The sequence below is a fragment of the Ursus arctos genome, unplaced genomic scaffold (genome assembly GCF_023065955.2).
Source record: "Ursus arctos isolate Adak ecotype North America unplaced genomic scaffold, UrsArc2.0 scaffold_30, whole genome shotgun sequence".
Classification (NCBI taxonomy): domain Eukaryota; kingdom Metazoa; phylum Chordata; class Mammalia; order Carnivora; family Ursidae; genus Ursus; species Ursus arctos.
The window spans coordinates 4587075-4603851 of NW_026622986.1; the positions used below are offsets into that span (position 1 = coordinate 4587075).

The 16777-nt window shown below is 35.0% G+C and overlaps 1 protein-coding gene across 6 annotated transcripts in view; it reads left to right on the plus strand.

Moving 5' to 3' along the window:
* The window catches only part of CUL2 (cullin 2), a 96675-nt gene extending 80409 nt beyond the window's left edge, over positions 1–16266 (plus strand). For all 6 annotated transcript variants that reach the window (XM_026483444.4, XM_044378568.3, XM_026483443.4 and 3 more), the window contains 5 exons: positions 4493–4559; positions 10795–10997; positions 13112–13213; positions 14382–14498; positions 15693–16266. In XM_026483444.4, coding sequence (XP_026339229.1) covers positions 4493–4559; positions 10795–10997; positions 13112–13213; positions 14382–14498; positions 15693–15824 — 621 coding nt within the window. In that variant the 3' untranslated portion in view covers positions 15825–16266. The remainder of the gene's footprint in view (positions 1–4492; positions 4560–10794; positions 10998–13111; positions 13214–14381; positions 14499–15692) is intronic.
* Positions 16267–16777: the final 511 nt, after the last annotated feature.

The following is a 16777-nucleotide window of genomic DNA, read 5'->3' on the forward strand; positions in this document are numbered from 1 at the left end:
CTTTAATAATTGTCCTCATGTTATGTTACTTTAAATATTTTTCCAAAGTCTTAAGAGCTCATATGATACAAAAGTATATGCACAAATGATATTTGTCTTCCTGTAGGAAGAATGTAAGTTATTGTAGTTCCTGATATTAAAACTAAAATGCTAAGGGTGTCATATAATTCTTTGTCAAAGTGTGTCTCTTATTTTTATTAAATCTGTTATCTGCTCTTAAGCAGTTATAAATTACAGAAATTTTTATGTTAGAAGAAAGTTTAGAACCCAGTACTTAAAACAGTCATTTTCTAATTTTTCATTTGAATTTGGAGCTATTTTTATGCCTCCACATTTATCCCTTATAATAGTTATTTTTATTTCTGGGCTGAATTTAGGTAAATAAATTTGGAATGTGAAATAATCTAGAAAAATGCCTTAAAGTGTGAGTGAATATAAAGCTTACAATGCTTACCAAAAGCTCTTAAAGAGACTGTATCTTCACAGCTTTATTGGGATATAATTAATATACCATATGTCCTAGCCTGTTCAGGTTACTCTAACAAAATACCACAGACTGGGCAGCTTATAAACAACAGAAATGTATTTCTCACAGTTCCGGAGGCTGGAAGCCTGAGATCAGGGTGCCAGCGTGGTCAGGTGAGGGCCCTCTTCAGGTCACAGACTTCTTGTGTCCTCGCATGGTAGAAGGGGCTGTGGAGTCTCTTTTGTAGTAAGCACTAATTCCATTCATGAGGGCTCAACACTCATCATCTGAGCACCTCCCAAAGGCCTTATCTCCTAATACTATCATATTGGGCATTAGGATTTTAGCATATGAATTTGGAAGGGACACAAATGTTCAAACCATTGCACTATATAATTCATTCATTTAAAATACAGAATTTCAGTGGTTTTTATTATATTCACAGTTGTGCAACCACCACACAATTTCAGAACATTCTTATTGCCCCAGAATTGCCCCTCCAAAACCCTCTACTCATTAATAGTCATTCCCCATTTTCCCCCAACTCCCTTCTCCACTCCTGCCAGCCCTAGGCAATCTGCTTTCTTTCTCTATAGATTTGCGTACTCTGGACATCTCACATAGAGTCATATCATTTGTGACTGACTGCATTCACTTAGCATAATGTCAGTGTCCATCCCATGTTGTAGCATGTATCAGTAGTTAATTAATTCCTTTTTATTGCCAAATACTATTCCTTTGTATGGATGTACCACATTTTATTTGTCCATTCATCAGTTGATGGACATTTGGGTTGTTTCCTCTTTTTTGGTATATGAGTAATGCTACTGTGAACATTCATGTACACGTTTTTGAGTGGACATGTTTTCATTTCTCTTGATTTCCTAACTCATCAAAAGGGGTTTCTTATTTCTTGACTGGATGGAAGTTTGGGTAGCATTTTTCTATAGAAATCTTCATTATCATATTTGGGCAGTTAGTTGAGGTTGTAGAACAGTGAGTTATGCATACATTATGACGTTTAAAATGAAAATAGTATTTCATTACACTATTCCCTAGAGATGTTTGCAATGGGTAATTTGAGTCATTTTTAAAAGTGTGTTTTTTGTTTCTTTCAAAACAAGGATTATAAAGAAAATAATAGTGTAGGTTCTGGAATCATAATTTCTGGTTTCATATGTCTGTTCTGCCATTTAATATGCTCTGTGACTTTGGGCAAATAACTTTCTGATATTTCTGATGATAGGACTAAGAGTGTTGATATGAAGATAAAATGAAATAATGTAAAGCACTTAGCATGGCATATAGTAAGTACTCAATAAATGGTAGCTGATACAGAAGAAGTAATAGTTATGGCAGTACTGGTAGTAGCAGAGTAGAGAAGTATAAACAACCAGGTAGATTTCAAGATACCAAGCATAAGGTAGACTTTCCGACTAGGAGTCCACCTTAAGGACTTCCTGCATCTTCTTTAGAAAGGCATGATAGCACAACTGTCTTAAAAACTATATGAAGAAAAGCATTCCTTTGGGTGGGCAGGTTATTATGGATTTTGCAAAAAGAATAAGCGCAAGCTAGGGATTGGAGATGGGATAGCCACGTAAGGCGTTTTGATGTACTCACCTTTGACAGTACTAAGACTTAGTTCTTAAGAGCCTGAGTTTTTGAGTTGCAATTAAGGCAGAGAATAGGGGCTGCCAGAAATAGTTTCCTTCTAACATTATGTTGTTGTTCTCGCTCCCCTTGAAATAATTTTCCAGTAACAGTTTTTTAACCCCTTCAACTTCTATTAATGTATAACCTTCATCAGGTTTCAGTTTCCTCATTTGCACACAGAAAGTGGGTTCTTTTCGGACTATAAAATTATGATTCCAGGAGTATTGTCTTCTCCATTTGGATTTTCTCTAATTACCAGTAGAGGGAGTTTGTCCTTCTGTTTTTTTCTTAGTAAATCCAAGTGTTCAGTTACATAGGACTCAAAATCCATATGTGTACCTAACGGTGTATATTTTCGCTTGTAAATTAATTCATCTTGCCTTAGTGATCATTTTTATATATTTTACATCTTAATCTTAAATATAGCTGTTGGTCAAAAATTACTTTCATTTTACACATATGAATCTTAAAACTATGGAAATTAAAAGTAACTTATTTTATACATTAGACTAGTAAATCTTCGTTGTTGTATTTCTTTTGTACCTGGTCTACAAATCTAATAATACCGAAGAAATACAAAGTAGTGTGTATTAATGCAGCTGTCTTTAGAAGTGAATATGAATTGTTTATTTTTAAGACCCTTTGAGTTCTAATTAATACCTCAAATGGTATTTAAAGGATGGTGTCCAAGCCTGAAGATTCTTTATTTTAAAATGAGAAGTTTAGGCAAGATATATTTTTTTACTAGTAAACTTTGGTAACATAATTGTTTAATAACATAATGAAGCAAGGCTTTATAGCTTTTGTCTTTGAATATCAGATGAATTTATTATGTTTCCATTTTGTACTCAGTCTTTTTGTTCTTGTTACAAATATGAAAATCTTTATAATCAGATTTTAATTTTAAGGATAAAGGAATGTTTTCTGCTGGCATCTATATCATTATCAATAAAACTTTCTTGATAGTACTAGTTGCTAGGAGTAGAAAGAGGCAAAACATGTGCCTTTGGAGCTTGGAATATACAACCTGATGCAGGGCTCGATCCCTGGAATATAAATCCTTGCACTTAATTTAAAAAGAACATTTTAAAGTTTGGTTTTCTCAATTTCAAAATGTTTTATTTGCTTTTGTCCATAAAGTCATTATAAATGTTTCATAATTAGGAGTTATATAATAGTAATTGAATTTTATTGACAACCTTAGAGGTTATTAATTAGTCAAAGCCTACTTCTAGGATCCTTTTATGACATTATTTTGACTTTCATTTGTCTAGATTAGAACCAGGCAGAAAATCTTAAGTATTCCAGGTGTCATTTCCTATTTTTCATGCCAGGGGGTTGGTGAATTTGCACCATTGAAGGGAAAGCGTGCTCAATAAGTTTCAGCTTCCCGGGACTAGGCAGACTTGGAGTGAACTGCTGAAAGAATTCACTAATTCTCTTGGCTGGAAGGTCAAACATTGCTGATAGCTTTACTGAAACTTTGTTTTGGGGGTACAGAAGGTATGATATACAGTTAAAAGCTTTAGGTGTAATATTACATGTGGCACATCATGCTGAAAGTATGTCCACAATTCTGAATTGTGATGTGATGTGTTTGCTCATTTTTCAGTTTTGTAATGAAATTGAGTATTTCGGTTTTTGGGTTTTGGGGGCGGTTTTTTTGGTTGTTGTGTTGGGTTTTTTTTTTTACATTTCATTGTCATTTTCTCACTATATATTAGATGCTGACTCTTTAAAAGACATTTTTTGGATTGATGTCGTACAATTACAAATTCAGTTCAAGGAAGGTTTTTTAATTTTAAAGCAACATTAATAGAATGTTAAATTTTTTATAATATCAACAAAAGAAGATAAAAGATGAGTACTTTGAAGCTTTGTTTGTACTGGTGTTTGGCTGGATTGTAGATATCACGTTATAGGTAATCACAAAAATATTAACCTGTCACTTCAGCAAGGGCATATGTTGGCAAATAGGAAAATAGAAATGAAGGTCATGATTTACATTTTCATTTTGAAATTTATATGATATTGTTTTTGGTCAGTAATTAGTATTTATAAAGTCCAAATTGCTATCATTCAGAACTGATAATTAATCATTGACTATGTCATTTCTGAATTTATACAAAAAGCCAAATGTGCTGGGCTTAGTGAAGAGAACCGTAGACAAAGTTGTAAGTGAAAAGAGCTGCGCTAATATTTGTATGATCTTGGTCAGAGACTTGTATGGATATGTTTTCTCACATATAAAATGAGTAAGTATACCAGATGAGTTATAATGTCTTTCCTAACATCAACTTTTTGTGTGTAGTAATAGTTAAGTAAGTTATGTTATAGTAGCTGACACTAATTAATTTTTTTTTTTTACAGTTTGAATTATTTTACAGCCAGCATTTCAGTGGAAGGAAACTTACATGGTTACATTATCTCTGTACAGGTAAAATGCATTTAATTTTATCTAGTGTAGTGAAATTTACCTGATACGAGTATGTTCATAATTTAAGAAAAGATTTCTTATATCCTAATGATAGTTTTTTTTTCATAATGATGGCTTTTAACATCTTTTCCTTTATCTACCCTGCTGGTTATCATTAAAGCAACTATTGATGAAGTTTAAGTACAGCACTTCTTGTTTTTTTTTAAGATTTTTTATTTATTTGAGAGAGAGCACAAGCAGGGGGAGGGGGAGAGGGAGAGGGAGACGCAGACTCCCCACAGAGTGGGGAGCCTGCTGCGGGGCTCAATCCCAGGACCCTGGGATCATGACCCAAGCCAAAGGCAGACGTTTAACTGACTGAGCCACCTAGGCGCCCCAAGTACAGCACTTTTTAATAGTGCTTTATAAAATTATGCTTATATTATTACTGCATATTAAAAAAGTTTCTGAATTTTATAATAGTTTATTACATTTCTGTAATACACCAGTTTACTAGACATTAGAAATGTTACCTAGAAACCAAGACTTGAGTCAGATACTCTTAAAAAAACTGTTTTCTCTAAGTATGTCCGAAATCCTCAGAAATTTCTTCAACCATTATAGCATCATAGGGTGATCTAACCATTTGATTTTTATTTGTGGTGCTATAGTGAACTGCAATAGTAAATGCTTTTTCCAAGTGGTTTCTATTTTTAGAAAATTTTAGTCAGAATCCAGTCCTTTCTTCTTTTTGGAACAGTGGGGTCCATTTGTTTGATAGTAGGATTAATACCTGAACGATTGAAGACTGTGTACAGTTGCTCTGAGTTGCGTGAAGATGTTAGCCAAAGTAAACAAATTCTCTCTACTTCCGTTAAAGCTATGCTTTGAAGTACATTGAATCAACTTTCCCTTTGTATAAGGAAAGGGTATGTATCTCTTAGAAATGGTGTAAGAAAATTTGATCAATCAGGTGCCATAACACTTATTAGGAAATTTCTGTTCACTCACATGAGAGAAATTTCATTAAGAGAAACTTCATCTAAGTAATTTCTTTTAAGTGCCATTTATTTGACTAATTTATATTTGTAATATATCTCATTATGTTAGCAATACATATTAGTACATAATTAGTACATGGTAATACTTATACAAGTTCATCTTTATTAAACAAGTTGGGCATTTACATCTTTTCAGCAGTTTGTGAAAATAAAGAGATATGATATTTTTAATAAGTGGTCAGTTTGTACTTGACCTTTAATTGTACATCTGTTATGAATTTTTTCTATTCTTATTTAGTAAATATAATTGGTTTTAAGAAAAACATTGCTCAACCAGTGTTTTATTTGTTTATTTTTTTAATTATTTATTTATTTATTTTAGAGGAGAGAGAGTGTACACAAGTAGGAGGGGCAGAGGGAGAGAGAATCTCAAGCAGACTCCCCGCTAAGTAGGGATCCTGACATGGGGCTCAATCTCACAACCCTGAGGTCATGATCTGAGCCGAAACCAAGATTTGAATGCTTCACTGACTGCACCACCCAGGTGCCCCATTCAACCAGTGTTTTAGATAACTAAAAGAATTTCTAATATATCTTAATGTACTTGAATTTAATTTATTTTTACTTTCCCTGAATGTCTTGCGGAGTTTAAACTCTCTTTGTTTTTCTGATTACCTCAGCAATAATCAGCCTGTCTCCTAAAGTATTTTAATGAGGGTCTCACTTTTTTGGTGTTCAGCAACTAATTGTATATAGAAATAAAGAAAAAACTATGTATATAGTTTTCGCGATTGGAATTTGACCTGAAAAGTGTTACCAATAACACCTAAATAGGAAAAAGAACAACGTTCTTTTCCTGTTTTTGAACTATACTAAATTCCCAAGCTGGTCCATAATAACCAGTTTTTTTTCTTTTTTTTTTTTGGTCTTACTTTAGTGTTGTGTATATGTGTCTTAATTAAAGCCAAATAGTTTATTCCTTTGGAAAAAAGATGTTAGCCTTGTAAATTCATTTCTTGTTTTGAAAGCAATGAAAATACCTGTGATCTATCAGTGAAGCCATTGGCTAAGGTTTTATTTTGGTTTTATTTCTCATTTATTCATTTACTCATTAACAAAAGGTTCTCAAACACCATCCACCTTTAAGATGCGTGTTCTCATGTCCCCACAGTTGTCATAAGGCTCCAGGGCTCCTTTAAAACATTGGCTCTGATTCTGGACTGATCACTCAGAGTTCTGTTTCTTGAGAACCCCTATCATTCATACTTACACATATAATCAAAATTACTCTTTCCTAGTTCATTTCCACATTTCCTGGTATTTTTTGTATTGTAATCCAAGAGTCTTTACAATTGATTGGAGATGGTGTATCGAGTGGTATTTGGAGGAAGTTAGAACCAGAAGATATAGGGTTATTAGCCTATTAAGTCTGTAACCTTGAACAAATTACTTAACTTCTCTGAGCCTATTTCTTCATCTTTCTCTTTGTAAAATTCATTTATCAATTCAGAGAATCATCTTCTTTGTTCCTAGTACTTCTGTATGCCAAGTACAGATAAAGTACAGCCCTCAAAAAGCTCACATCTAATGGGAGGACAGACAAGTAAATAATTATGGTAAATGTTTTGAATGTTATAATAGAGAGGCAAGCCCAGGGTATTAGTTTCCCATAGATTGGTGATAGCATACAGCCACTGGTAAAGGAAAGCTTCTGAGTAAATAACATCTAAACTTGGTTTTCAAGGGTGAATAGGACTTAGCTAAGATAGGCAAAGAAGAGTGTTGAGAGCATATTACCAACAGAGGTAAGAATTTTTAGTAGTAAGCAACTATGCTATGAGATGTGACAGAGCTACTGAATGAGAGAACGATGAAAACTCCATTGGATTTATGACTAGGATATGGGATAGAATTATTCTGAGAGAACAACTGGATGAAGAAATAACAAATACGGAACCCAGAAACTTATACTGTCTGGATATAAATAAGTTTTATTTATGGCACATCAAGATTTTGTAGGAATCCCGAGTCAGCTGCTGAGAGATAAGTTGAGAAGTGAGTTCAAGGAAGATAACACTTCCTTGGTTAATACATAAATATGTAGATAATATATAAATAATACATATAATTAGATCACAGTAGCAATTAGTGAACTGTGTGTCCTATAAGTGTTGGTTATTTGCCAAAATGAAAGTCACACCATATTGTTGCACGTAGCTTAAAAGGTAGTGATTCTTTCCTTGACTGAATTCTTGTCATTATTGATTTCAAGTACTTTAACAGCTAAAATTATGAAGGATTTTAACATTATGTAATGTCCAGTCCATATGTAGATTTCCCTGACTGTCCCCAGAGAGACTTTATTGCCTGTTTTAATGTAATCTGAGATCCCTAATTGCATTTGGTTATAGTGCTTTCCCACTTCCTTTCCCCCACCACTTCTTCCCTAACCCCCTTTAGCCCTCTTGACATACTTTTTTGAAAAGATGAGACAGTGTTTTGGATTTGTCACATTATTTACTTGTGATGTATTTTATTTATTTTCTATTCCTTATCCTTCTCTAAATTAGTATTTCTAAATTAGGTCCAAAAGTTTGGTTCTATTCAAATTACATATTGTCAGCAAGAATACTTTTTTTTTTTTAAGATTTTATTTATTTATTTGACAGAGATAGAGACAGCCAGTGAGAGAGGGAGCACAAGTAGGGGCAGTGGGAGAGGAAGAAGCAGGCTCCCAGGGGAGGAGCCTGATGTGGGGCTCGATCCCATAACGCCGGGATCACGCCCTGAGCCAAAGGCAGACGCTTAACCGCTGTGCCACCCAGGTGCCCCTCAGCAAGAATACTTTTTAAGCAGTCCTGTATACTTCGTAGTGCATACATCCGGAGGCATGTAATGTCAAATCGTCCCACTATTAGAGACACTAAAGTTAGTCACTTGGTTAAGGTGGTGACCACCAGATCTCTTCATTGTAAAGATACTCTTCCCTTTTCAATGAACAGGGGATCCGAGGGGTGATACGTAGGTCCCATGTGAATACCCTTTTTCAGGAACAACCTTACCTGATGGCTTTGGCACCCACTGATGATCATGGCTTGAATCAGTTATTCCACTACTGGCTGCAAATTTGCGATACTCTGTCACTCATTCAGCATTTAGTAACTGACATTCTTCTGTAAAGAAAGGCTTTGCCTTAGAGAATGAAGAGCTGTTGGTAATAAGAGAGTAACTTGGGTGAAACTGTTGTGAGTTCTGCCCACTTGTTACTTCCTGTAGTTGTAAATACCTCTTTAGTTATGTTTGGTGTATTTTTAAAAGTATGTGTGTATCAGAATGCCTTATTCTAGTTTGGAGTTACATCAAGTTTGCCAACCTATTCTGTGGGTTAAATGACCTGTATTATCATTTTCCTTTTCTGCTTACATGGCAGTAATTAAATGAATCATCAAATTAGGGATGTCCTTCCCTGCCCCACATGTGCCCTCTACTCTTTTACCAGTCTGTTCAACTGTGAGCTAATAGAATGGTGCTGAAAAGGGGAGCAAGAGGCCCATGTACCCCTAATGCCAACAATTAAAAAATAGGAAAAAAAAAGAGCCTTAATACAATACTAACTAGTTTTCCTAGTGTTGCAGAATGAACTTAATAATAAGTAAATGATACTTTGACCCTTTACTTGCATTGTCTCCTAATGCTCCTTGGGTTCTGTTGGTGATAAAAGACTGTTTGGTGTGGCAAGGAGCTCGTTCTGGGTCCCAACCCATTACAGTATATCATAGCATCAGTGATGTGTGGCCTGATGGTCTGCTTCATCGTCTAGGCGCTTGATGCGTTGTTTCATACTTGTTTCTGACATGTGATTAAGCAGTCCTTGTACAAATGGTCCAGTTTATGTGGTATTTTTGCTTTCACCACATTTCCCAAACTTACATGTTGAGATGAGAGTCCTTAAAGTATTCTTTGTACTATTGTCAGGATACTCCTAGTGTTAACTTTTTACTTAAGCTCGGTGTGTGAATTGATTATTCTAATTAATGTATTAAACCTCCTTTCATCAAAATTCAGAGACAAGGAATTTTTTCTTTAGGTGTTTCCAAATAATTATCTGAATAACTGTTGTTTCTGAAATAGGTTGGGGCATGATGACAGTTAGAATAGGCATCTCTGTGATTATAAGTTGGAGAATTGACTTAATATCCTTTAAAAAATTTTAATTATATATATATAAATTTAAAAAGCACAAAATCTTCATCAGAGTTACTAATTACCACTAACAGGGAGAATGCATAGCCTCTACGGTAAGTTCATGTGAAATACAGCTTCCTTGAGATGTAGAGCTCTAAAGCTAGATCTTGTGGTGGTTTATTTTATAATCCATTAACAATCGAATAATGCAGGCTGTGTGTGTATGAGAGAGAGAGACACACAGATAAGTACCATCACTAAACCACAGCTTTATGCTTTAGGAAACAGTTCATTGAGCTTTTTATTTTACATGTTACATAGTACATACATGTTGGTCATACTGTTTGTTATAAACTTTTCAGTGTGCTATCTCCCTGAGATGTTGCAGAACCATAGTGTGCCTAAACCTGCTGTATCCTTTCTAGCTTTCAGGGTAGTGTAGAAGCTAGAACTTTTTTATTCTATCAACTATTTGAACAAAATAATGGGTCTATCTTTTTTGTTTCTCCTTCCATTTGTTTGCCTCTAGGAAGTTACTGGGGAGAGTAATGTTTGTTTATGAGACAAAATAGCATTGTTAAATTTTAGCAGAAACTGTGGGTTAGACGGCGCCATTGGAGAAGCATCTCCTGTATGCTTGTAGACCTCCCTGAGTGCTTGAACCTTGCCAGATAGAGACAGCACATGAGGCGGTTATTGGTTGCAAGCTGTTATTCTCATCCATTGTCTATCTGTCCATTTCTCCTCCTACCATCACCTCCTCTTAACTGCATTTTCTTGCCCAAGTCATAGCTTTTCTAGTTGTATTTAAAAACATTGTTACCTACTGGTAGAGGTAGATAGCTTAATTGTGATTTATACTGCATACTCAAAACTAATAGCCTTCTCTCCAACCCCCCAGACAAACAAACTGATTACACTGCTAGCAAGAATGGCTTCATAACAATTTAATAAGTCCTTGGTTCATTCTTTCAGGAGAACGAACCTGAAATAAACAGCTATTACTCAAGTCATTTTGAAATGTTTCTTTGAATGATCAGTTTATTGTCACAATTTTGTTTTAATTGTAGGTGAAGTTAAAATGAACTATTTGGGCAAACCGTATGTAGCCATGGTTACCACATACCAAATGGCAGTTCTTCTTGCCTTTAACAACAGTGAAACTGTCAGCTATAAAGAGCTTCAGGACAGCACTCAGATGAATGAAAAGGAACTGACAAAAACAATCAAATCATTACTTGATGTGAAAATGATTAACCATGATTCAGAAAAGGTATGGGCTAGTATTTCAAGGAATTTAAGCATTATGAACATTTTATCTTTTTCAAGAGATGTCTGCAGTTTTTAAAGTAAGGTTATAATTGGTAATGCCGTTTGTACTTTGGAAAGCACTTGAGTCAGCGAACAGTACTGCTGGCTCCTTACAGCTATGAGCTTCTGGAATCACAGAGAAGTTGGTGTCTGTATGCCCTTTATAGTTTGATTTAATTTGTCCTGTACTGTGACAGTGCACTGAAAATTGTGAAAGAATTGCCATCAGGTGGATTCTGGTTAATTGAGGTTAGAAACTGTAGCGTATCATTTTTTTTCATGTGTTTAATTGCTATTTATTTAATTACATGGTTCTGTAATAGGAAATGACCACCTATTGATATTATTTGTATGTGTATTTAGCTTGTGTGACCGTCCTAAATTCTCTCACTCTCCTGTCCCTTCATTCCAGGATTCAACTAATAACCACCGTATATTTGTACTATCTGTCACAAGAATAGCAAGCCAATAATATACTTCTTTTCTTTTTAGCTTTTTTTCCTAGTAACAAGCTTTTGTTATTGTTATAGTATATCGTGGATATTTAAGTGGTTCAAAAGCAACAGATGTGAGTTAAATCTCCTAATTCAAATTGTGCCTGTAAGAAAAAAATTCTTATAAATGAGGTGTTATTTTTATTTTGGTGAAGTTAGTAGCCTCCTGTTTCTGTCATCAATTCATTTAATTGATATATTTTTTTAAGATGTATTTATTTATTTGGGGGGGTGGGAGGGGCAGAGGAAGAAGAGAAGCCTAAGCGGACTCCTCACTGGGTGCAGAGCCCAACATGGCTGGATCTCACATGAGCTGAGCTGAAACCAAGAGTCAGACGCTTAACTGTGCCATCGTTGCGCCCCTAATTGATGATATTTTGTAGCCTATAATTGAACAGCTTTATTTATTTTTTTAAAGATTTTATTTATTTGACAGAGAGAGAGACAGCCAGCGAGAGAGGGACCACAGGCAGGGGGAGTGGGAGAGAAAAAAACAGGCTCCCAGCGGAAGAGCCTGATGTAGGGCTCGATCCCAGAACACCAGGATCACGCCCTGAGCTGACGGCAGACGCCTAACAACTGTGCCACCCAGGCGCCCCAAAATGGCATATATTCTGAAATTCAAATCAAGCTTTTCTTAATACTGAGAAATGATTAATTTTTCTGACTTCAGAATCCTAACAAAATATTAAATTCTTAATATTAAGATTTTAATTAAGTCAATTAATTAATTATAAGTTAAGCATGAATTTTTTAAAACCTAAAGTTTAAGTTTAAATTTGTAAGCTAAATTAAGTGCTTAAGAAGTTGTATAGTTTTCTAAAATATATTACTTTTGCTGCCCAGGAATGTACAAAATACAGATTGCTTGTTTGTACATTAAATTTTAATTATGAATCTGCCATTCCTTAGCAGAACTTCTTAGCTTATTATTGAGAATGAGTTATTTGCCAAGTGCTTCTTGATCCTGCTGATGAGAAAACTCACTGTATGATCAGAGTGGCTTTTTTAAGCCTGATAGAGAAGTTGTGATTATAAAAATTGGCTTAACAACTTTCGCTTGAGAAAAGGCCACTTAAGAAAACATGAGTTCATGGGTAAACCATGAGAACAGCACCAGGGTCATGTGTGCCGCTGGAAACTACCTGCTCTGTTGTCCAGTACGTACAATCTATATTTTGTTATGGCAGCACTTTAAAAGACATTTGGTTGTTCACTTTTTCAAAATGGGATGATAGAAAAACTATGAACCTAGTAGTCCATAAGAATTAAAATGTTAAATTCTGTTTAAGCCAGTGAGCTTTGACTGTTTAGCCAGTGGTTATATATATAATAGTTGGGCCAGGAAATAGCTTATTTCTAAATCTTAAACAGATTAAAATTCAAGTGTAAAATTAGAAAAGAATTGTTTTTTGCTTCTTTCTTTGACGGAAGACTTTACTTCTCTCTTAAATAATCTTTATAATGTAAAATGAGAGTTTAGTCGTCTTTGGTCATTTAATTTTATGGCATATTACTTGCAGCAACTCTTATTTAATGATTTTAATTTTTATAAATATAAATGAATTATTTTTAATTATAGGAAGACATTGATGCAGAATCTTCATTTTCATTAAATATGAATTTTAGCAGTAAAAGAACAAAATTTAAAATCACTACATCAATGCAGAAAGACACACCACAGGTAAGTGATTCTTAGTCTCATTTCTTTCGGAAATATTTAAGCCTTGGACTTCACAAGTGGTAACTGAGATAATGCAAAACTTTGCACATCTGAATTAATGTGATGCATTTTTTTCTGGTTTATTCTCTGAATTTACTAATCTTGCAAACAAAACCACTGCCAGTATTTTATATTATAAAAATAGTAATATAATGGGTATCTAAGGAAAAAGGTGTTGCAGTATAGTCATACTTGTTTTTAGACTGTATTAAAATGTGGAGCGTTACTTGCATTCTTCACAAAAATTCCTACCTTGAATAGTAATATAATCTCTCATATTTTTCATTTGTAAAATAAGGGAAAGGTTTGTTTGTAACATTTCTTTCAAAGAAAAGTTGTTGGAAATGTTTCTCAAAATTTCATGTGCAAATGAACCACTTGGGATCTTGTTGATACTCAAAGTGTGACCTAGTAGGTCCAGGAGTGTTCAGACTACCGATGAGCCGGTTTGCAAGGTGAACATCTGCTGTTGATTCTTTTAACTCAGCAACGTATATTGCTTTGTTATGGGGTAGCTCGGTAATGTCACCTAAGTTCCTTGATTGCCTTCTGTGTTCCTCACCATCCTTGCGCATGGGGCAGGGTGTAAAGTTATATAAGCTGTCAGGCCCTCTCCAGGAACTTACTCCCCCTTGGGGAGACCAATGTTAGTTAACTGTTAATTGAATTTGAACCCTAAAATGTTTGCAATCCCATTTTTCTCTAGACTAATGAATAATTTGTAATATGGGGATTGTATTTTATCTTTTATTTTTAAAAAGATTTTATTTGTTTATTTGAGGGGAGAGGGGCAGAGGGAGAGCGAGAGAGAATCTCAAACAGAAATCTTGAAAATTATTCTGTGTCCTTTAAGTTCTATTTTATTGCCTGTTTACATTAAATACATTTTACAATAGTGTTTATTTTTTTTAATAACCTTCCAATTTTAACCCAAGAAATTATAAATAACTCACTATAGGTATTTGTTTGGTAATGGTTATATGATAATGGGCACATGATAACTGTATAATTTTGATGCTTGGTATTGATTGGAAATTTATGTAAACTCACTGATAAAATGGATTATGAAAGGTTCAGTGACTTAATATCTCATTTGCTTCCACACCCCCCCCCCCCCCCCGTGAAACAGGAAATGGAGCAGACTAGAAGTGCTGTAGATGAGGACCGGAAAATGTATCTCCAGGCTGCTATAGTTCGTATCATGAAAGCACGAAAAGTGCTTCGGCATAATGCCCTTATTCAAGAGGTAAAAGGGGGGGAAACCCTGAAGGCTTTTTTTTTTTTTTCCTAAAGATTTTATTTATTAATTTGACAGAGAGAGACAGCCAGCGAGAGAGGGAACATAAGCAGGGGGAGTGGGAGAGGAAGAAGCAGGCTCCCAGCGGAGGAGCCTGATGTGGGACTCGATCCCAGAACGCTGGGATCACGCCCTGAGCCAAAGGCAGACGCTTAACGACTGAGCCACCAGGCACCCCCCTCAAGGCTTTTTGGGGTAATGGGTATTATCAATGAATGGTTTAGGAATGTTTCTTTGTCAAAATGATACATAAATAATAGGACTCCCAAATAGCATAAAGAAATGCCTCATTACTTAATGAAAACAGTACTCACTTATAATTTCAGTATTAAATTCAGGTTTGCTTTGACTTAGATTTAGAGGTCTAAAGTTCACCAGTATTTTGAACCTTCTGTCCAGTTACTGAAGGAAATAGCCAATTTCAAATATTTATTCATAAATATATGAGTGTCTGCATGTGATGTGGTTCCTGCCCTTTTGGGGTTCACCTTCTAATAGGGAAGAAATACATTATTGAAATAGTATTCGAGCAAAATAGAATTACATTAACACGCACTGAAAAAGAGCTACAGTGGTATGAGAATGTACACGAAAGTACTGACTTAGGGGATGTTGGGGAAAAGCTTTCTTGAGAAAGTTAGTTCAGCTAAGAGCTGGAGGGTGAGTGAAGGTTAGATAGAAGCTGGAGCGCGTGGCTGCGTATTTAGATAGATGGATTCGTTTATAGTGGAATTTAGTTATGTATGCGTATTATTGGATTTGGCTCTATCTGTGTTCTGCTTTGTAATTCCTTCACAACAGAAACATTAGGCTTTTTCCTTATTTTGCATTAAATTTTTCTTTGTCATCAACGGTGATCTACTTGTTTCATCGTTCCTTGTGCACTGCTGTCTGAGCCTAAAAAATGTAATACTGTTCATGGCATTCACTTGCCTGATGTATCACATCCATCCCTTTGGTTGATTTTATTCATTTTAGCTAATATGATTTAATAACTACTTTAAGTATATTTTTCCCGTATGGATTAGGTCTGTTTCATGGAACCTCGGTGCATTTGAGGCACTTCACAGCTGATTGGTTAAAAGAAGTTATTTAGAGCTGACTAATTAGCAGTAGTTTGACATCCGTGTCTCTCTCACACAGGTGATTAGCCAGTCAAGAGCTAGGTTTAATCCTAGTATCAGCATGATTAAGAAGTGTATTGAAGTTCTGATAGACAAACAGTACATCGAACGCAGCCAGGCGTCAGCAGATGAATACAGTTACGTAGCGTGATGTCGCTCTCCTCTAGTGTGGGTGTGAGAAGATCATTGCCGTCACCATTTGGTGTGTTCCTGTGGGAAAAAGCAGGCCTGTGCCTCCATAATTTGGTCATTTGGCAGCCCCTGTTTTTCTGCTGTTTACAACATCACCAGTGCCACGTCATGAGCGTCAGAGAAGATGCCTAGAGATATTTCAAGCTCATGTCAGTATGACATTTCTTAAAACTTTATTAAAAGAATGAGTGAAGTATTGCTGAAATATGGAAATTTGGTTGGGTACCATGCTTTTTCTCCCCTTCACGTTTGCAGTTGATGTGTTTTTTTTTTAATGTATCTTAAAGGACATAAAATAAAAAACTTAAATATTGTAATATGACAGATAACCTAATAATTGTATCTACATTAAAATGACAAACATGATATTGCTGCTTGTCAAATAAAAAAAAATAAAGAAATAGAATGCCTTTTTTATGTGGATGGAGTATCACACGTAATAGTATATATATAAATGTTCATGAGTCATCAGAGCAGCTAATGCAGCTTTAGTTGCATTTTTATCCGAGTGGTTTAATTCACTTTTACTCCTACTTAAGTCCTACATGAAAAATGTCTAGATTATTGTTCTTGAATGCATAAAAATGCATCAACATAAAGAATGTTTTATTTTTATGGATTGGAACTGCGTTGGATATGAGCGTTTTGAATGTTGAAGATTTAATTCTATCAAGAGTTTCTGGTGATGTGCTTACACCACAGAAATAAAGGATGAGAAGAGTATGTGGTGGCCTCAAGTCTGGCATAGAAAGAGTTTCTCATTCAAAAGTTGTCTTCGGTTTTCATAATACATTAATTCTAATGTAGACAAATACCCCAGCTCTCTTACCTCCTCTCTGCCTTTCTCTGAGTTATAGACGATCCTGTGATACCACTGTATTCTTTCCATTCTCCTACCTACATATTACCCTT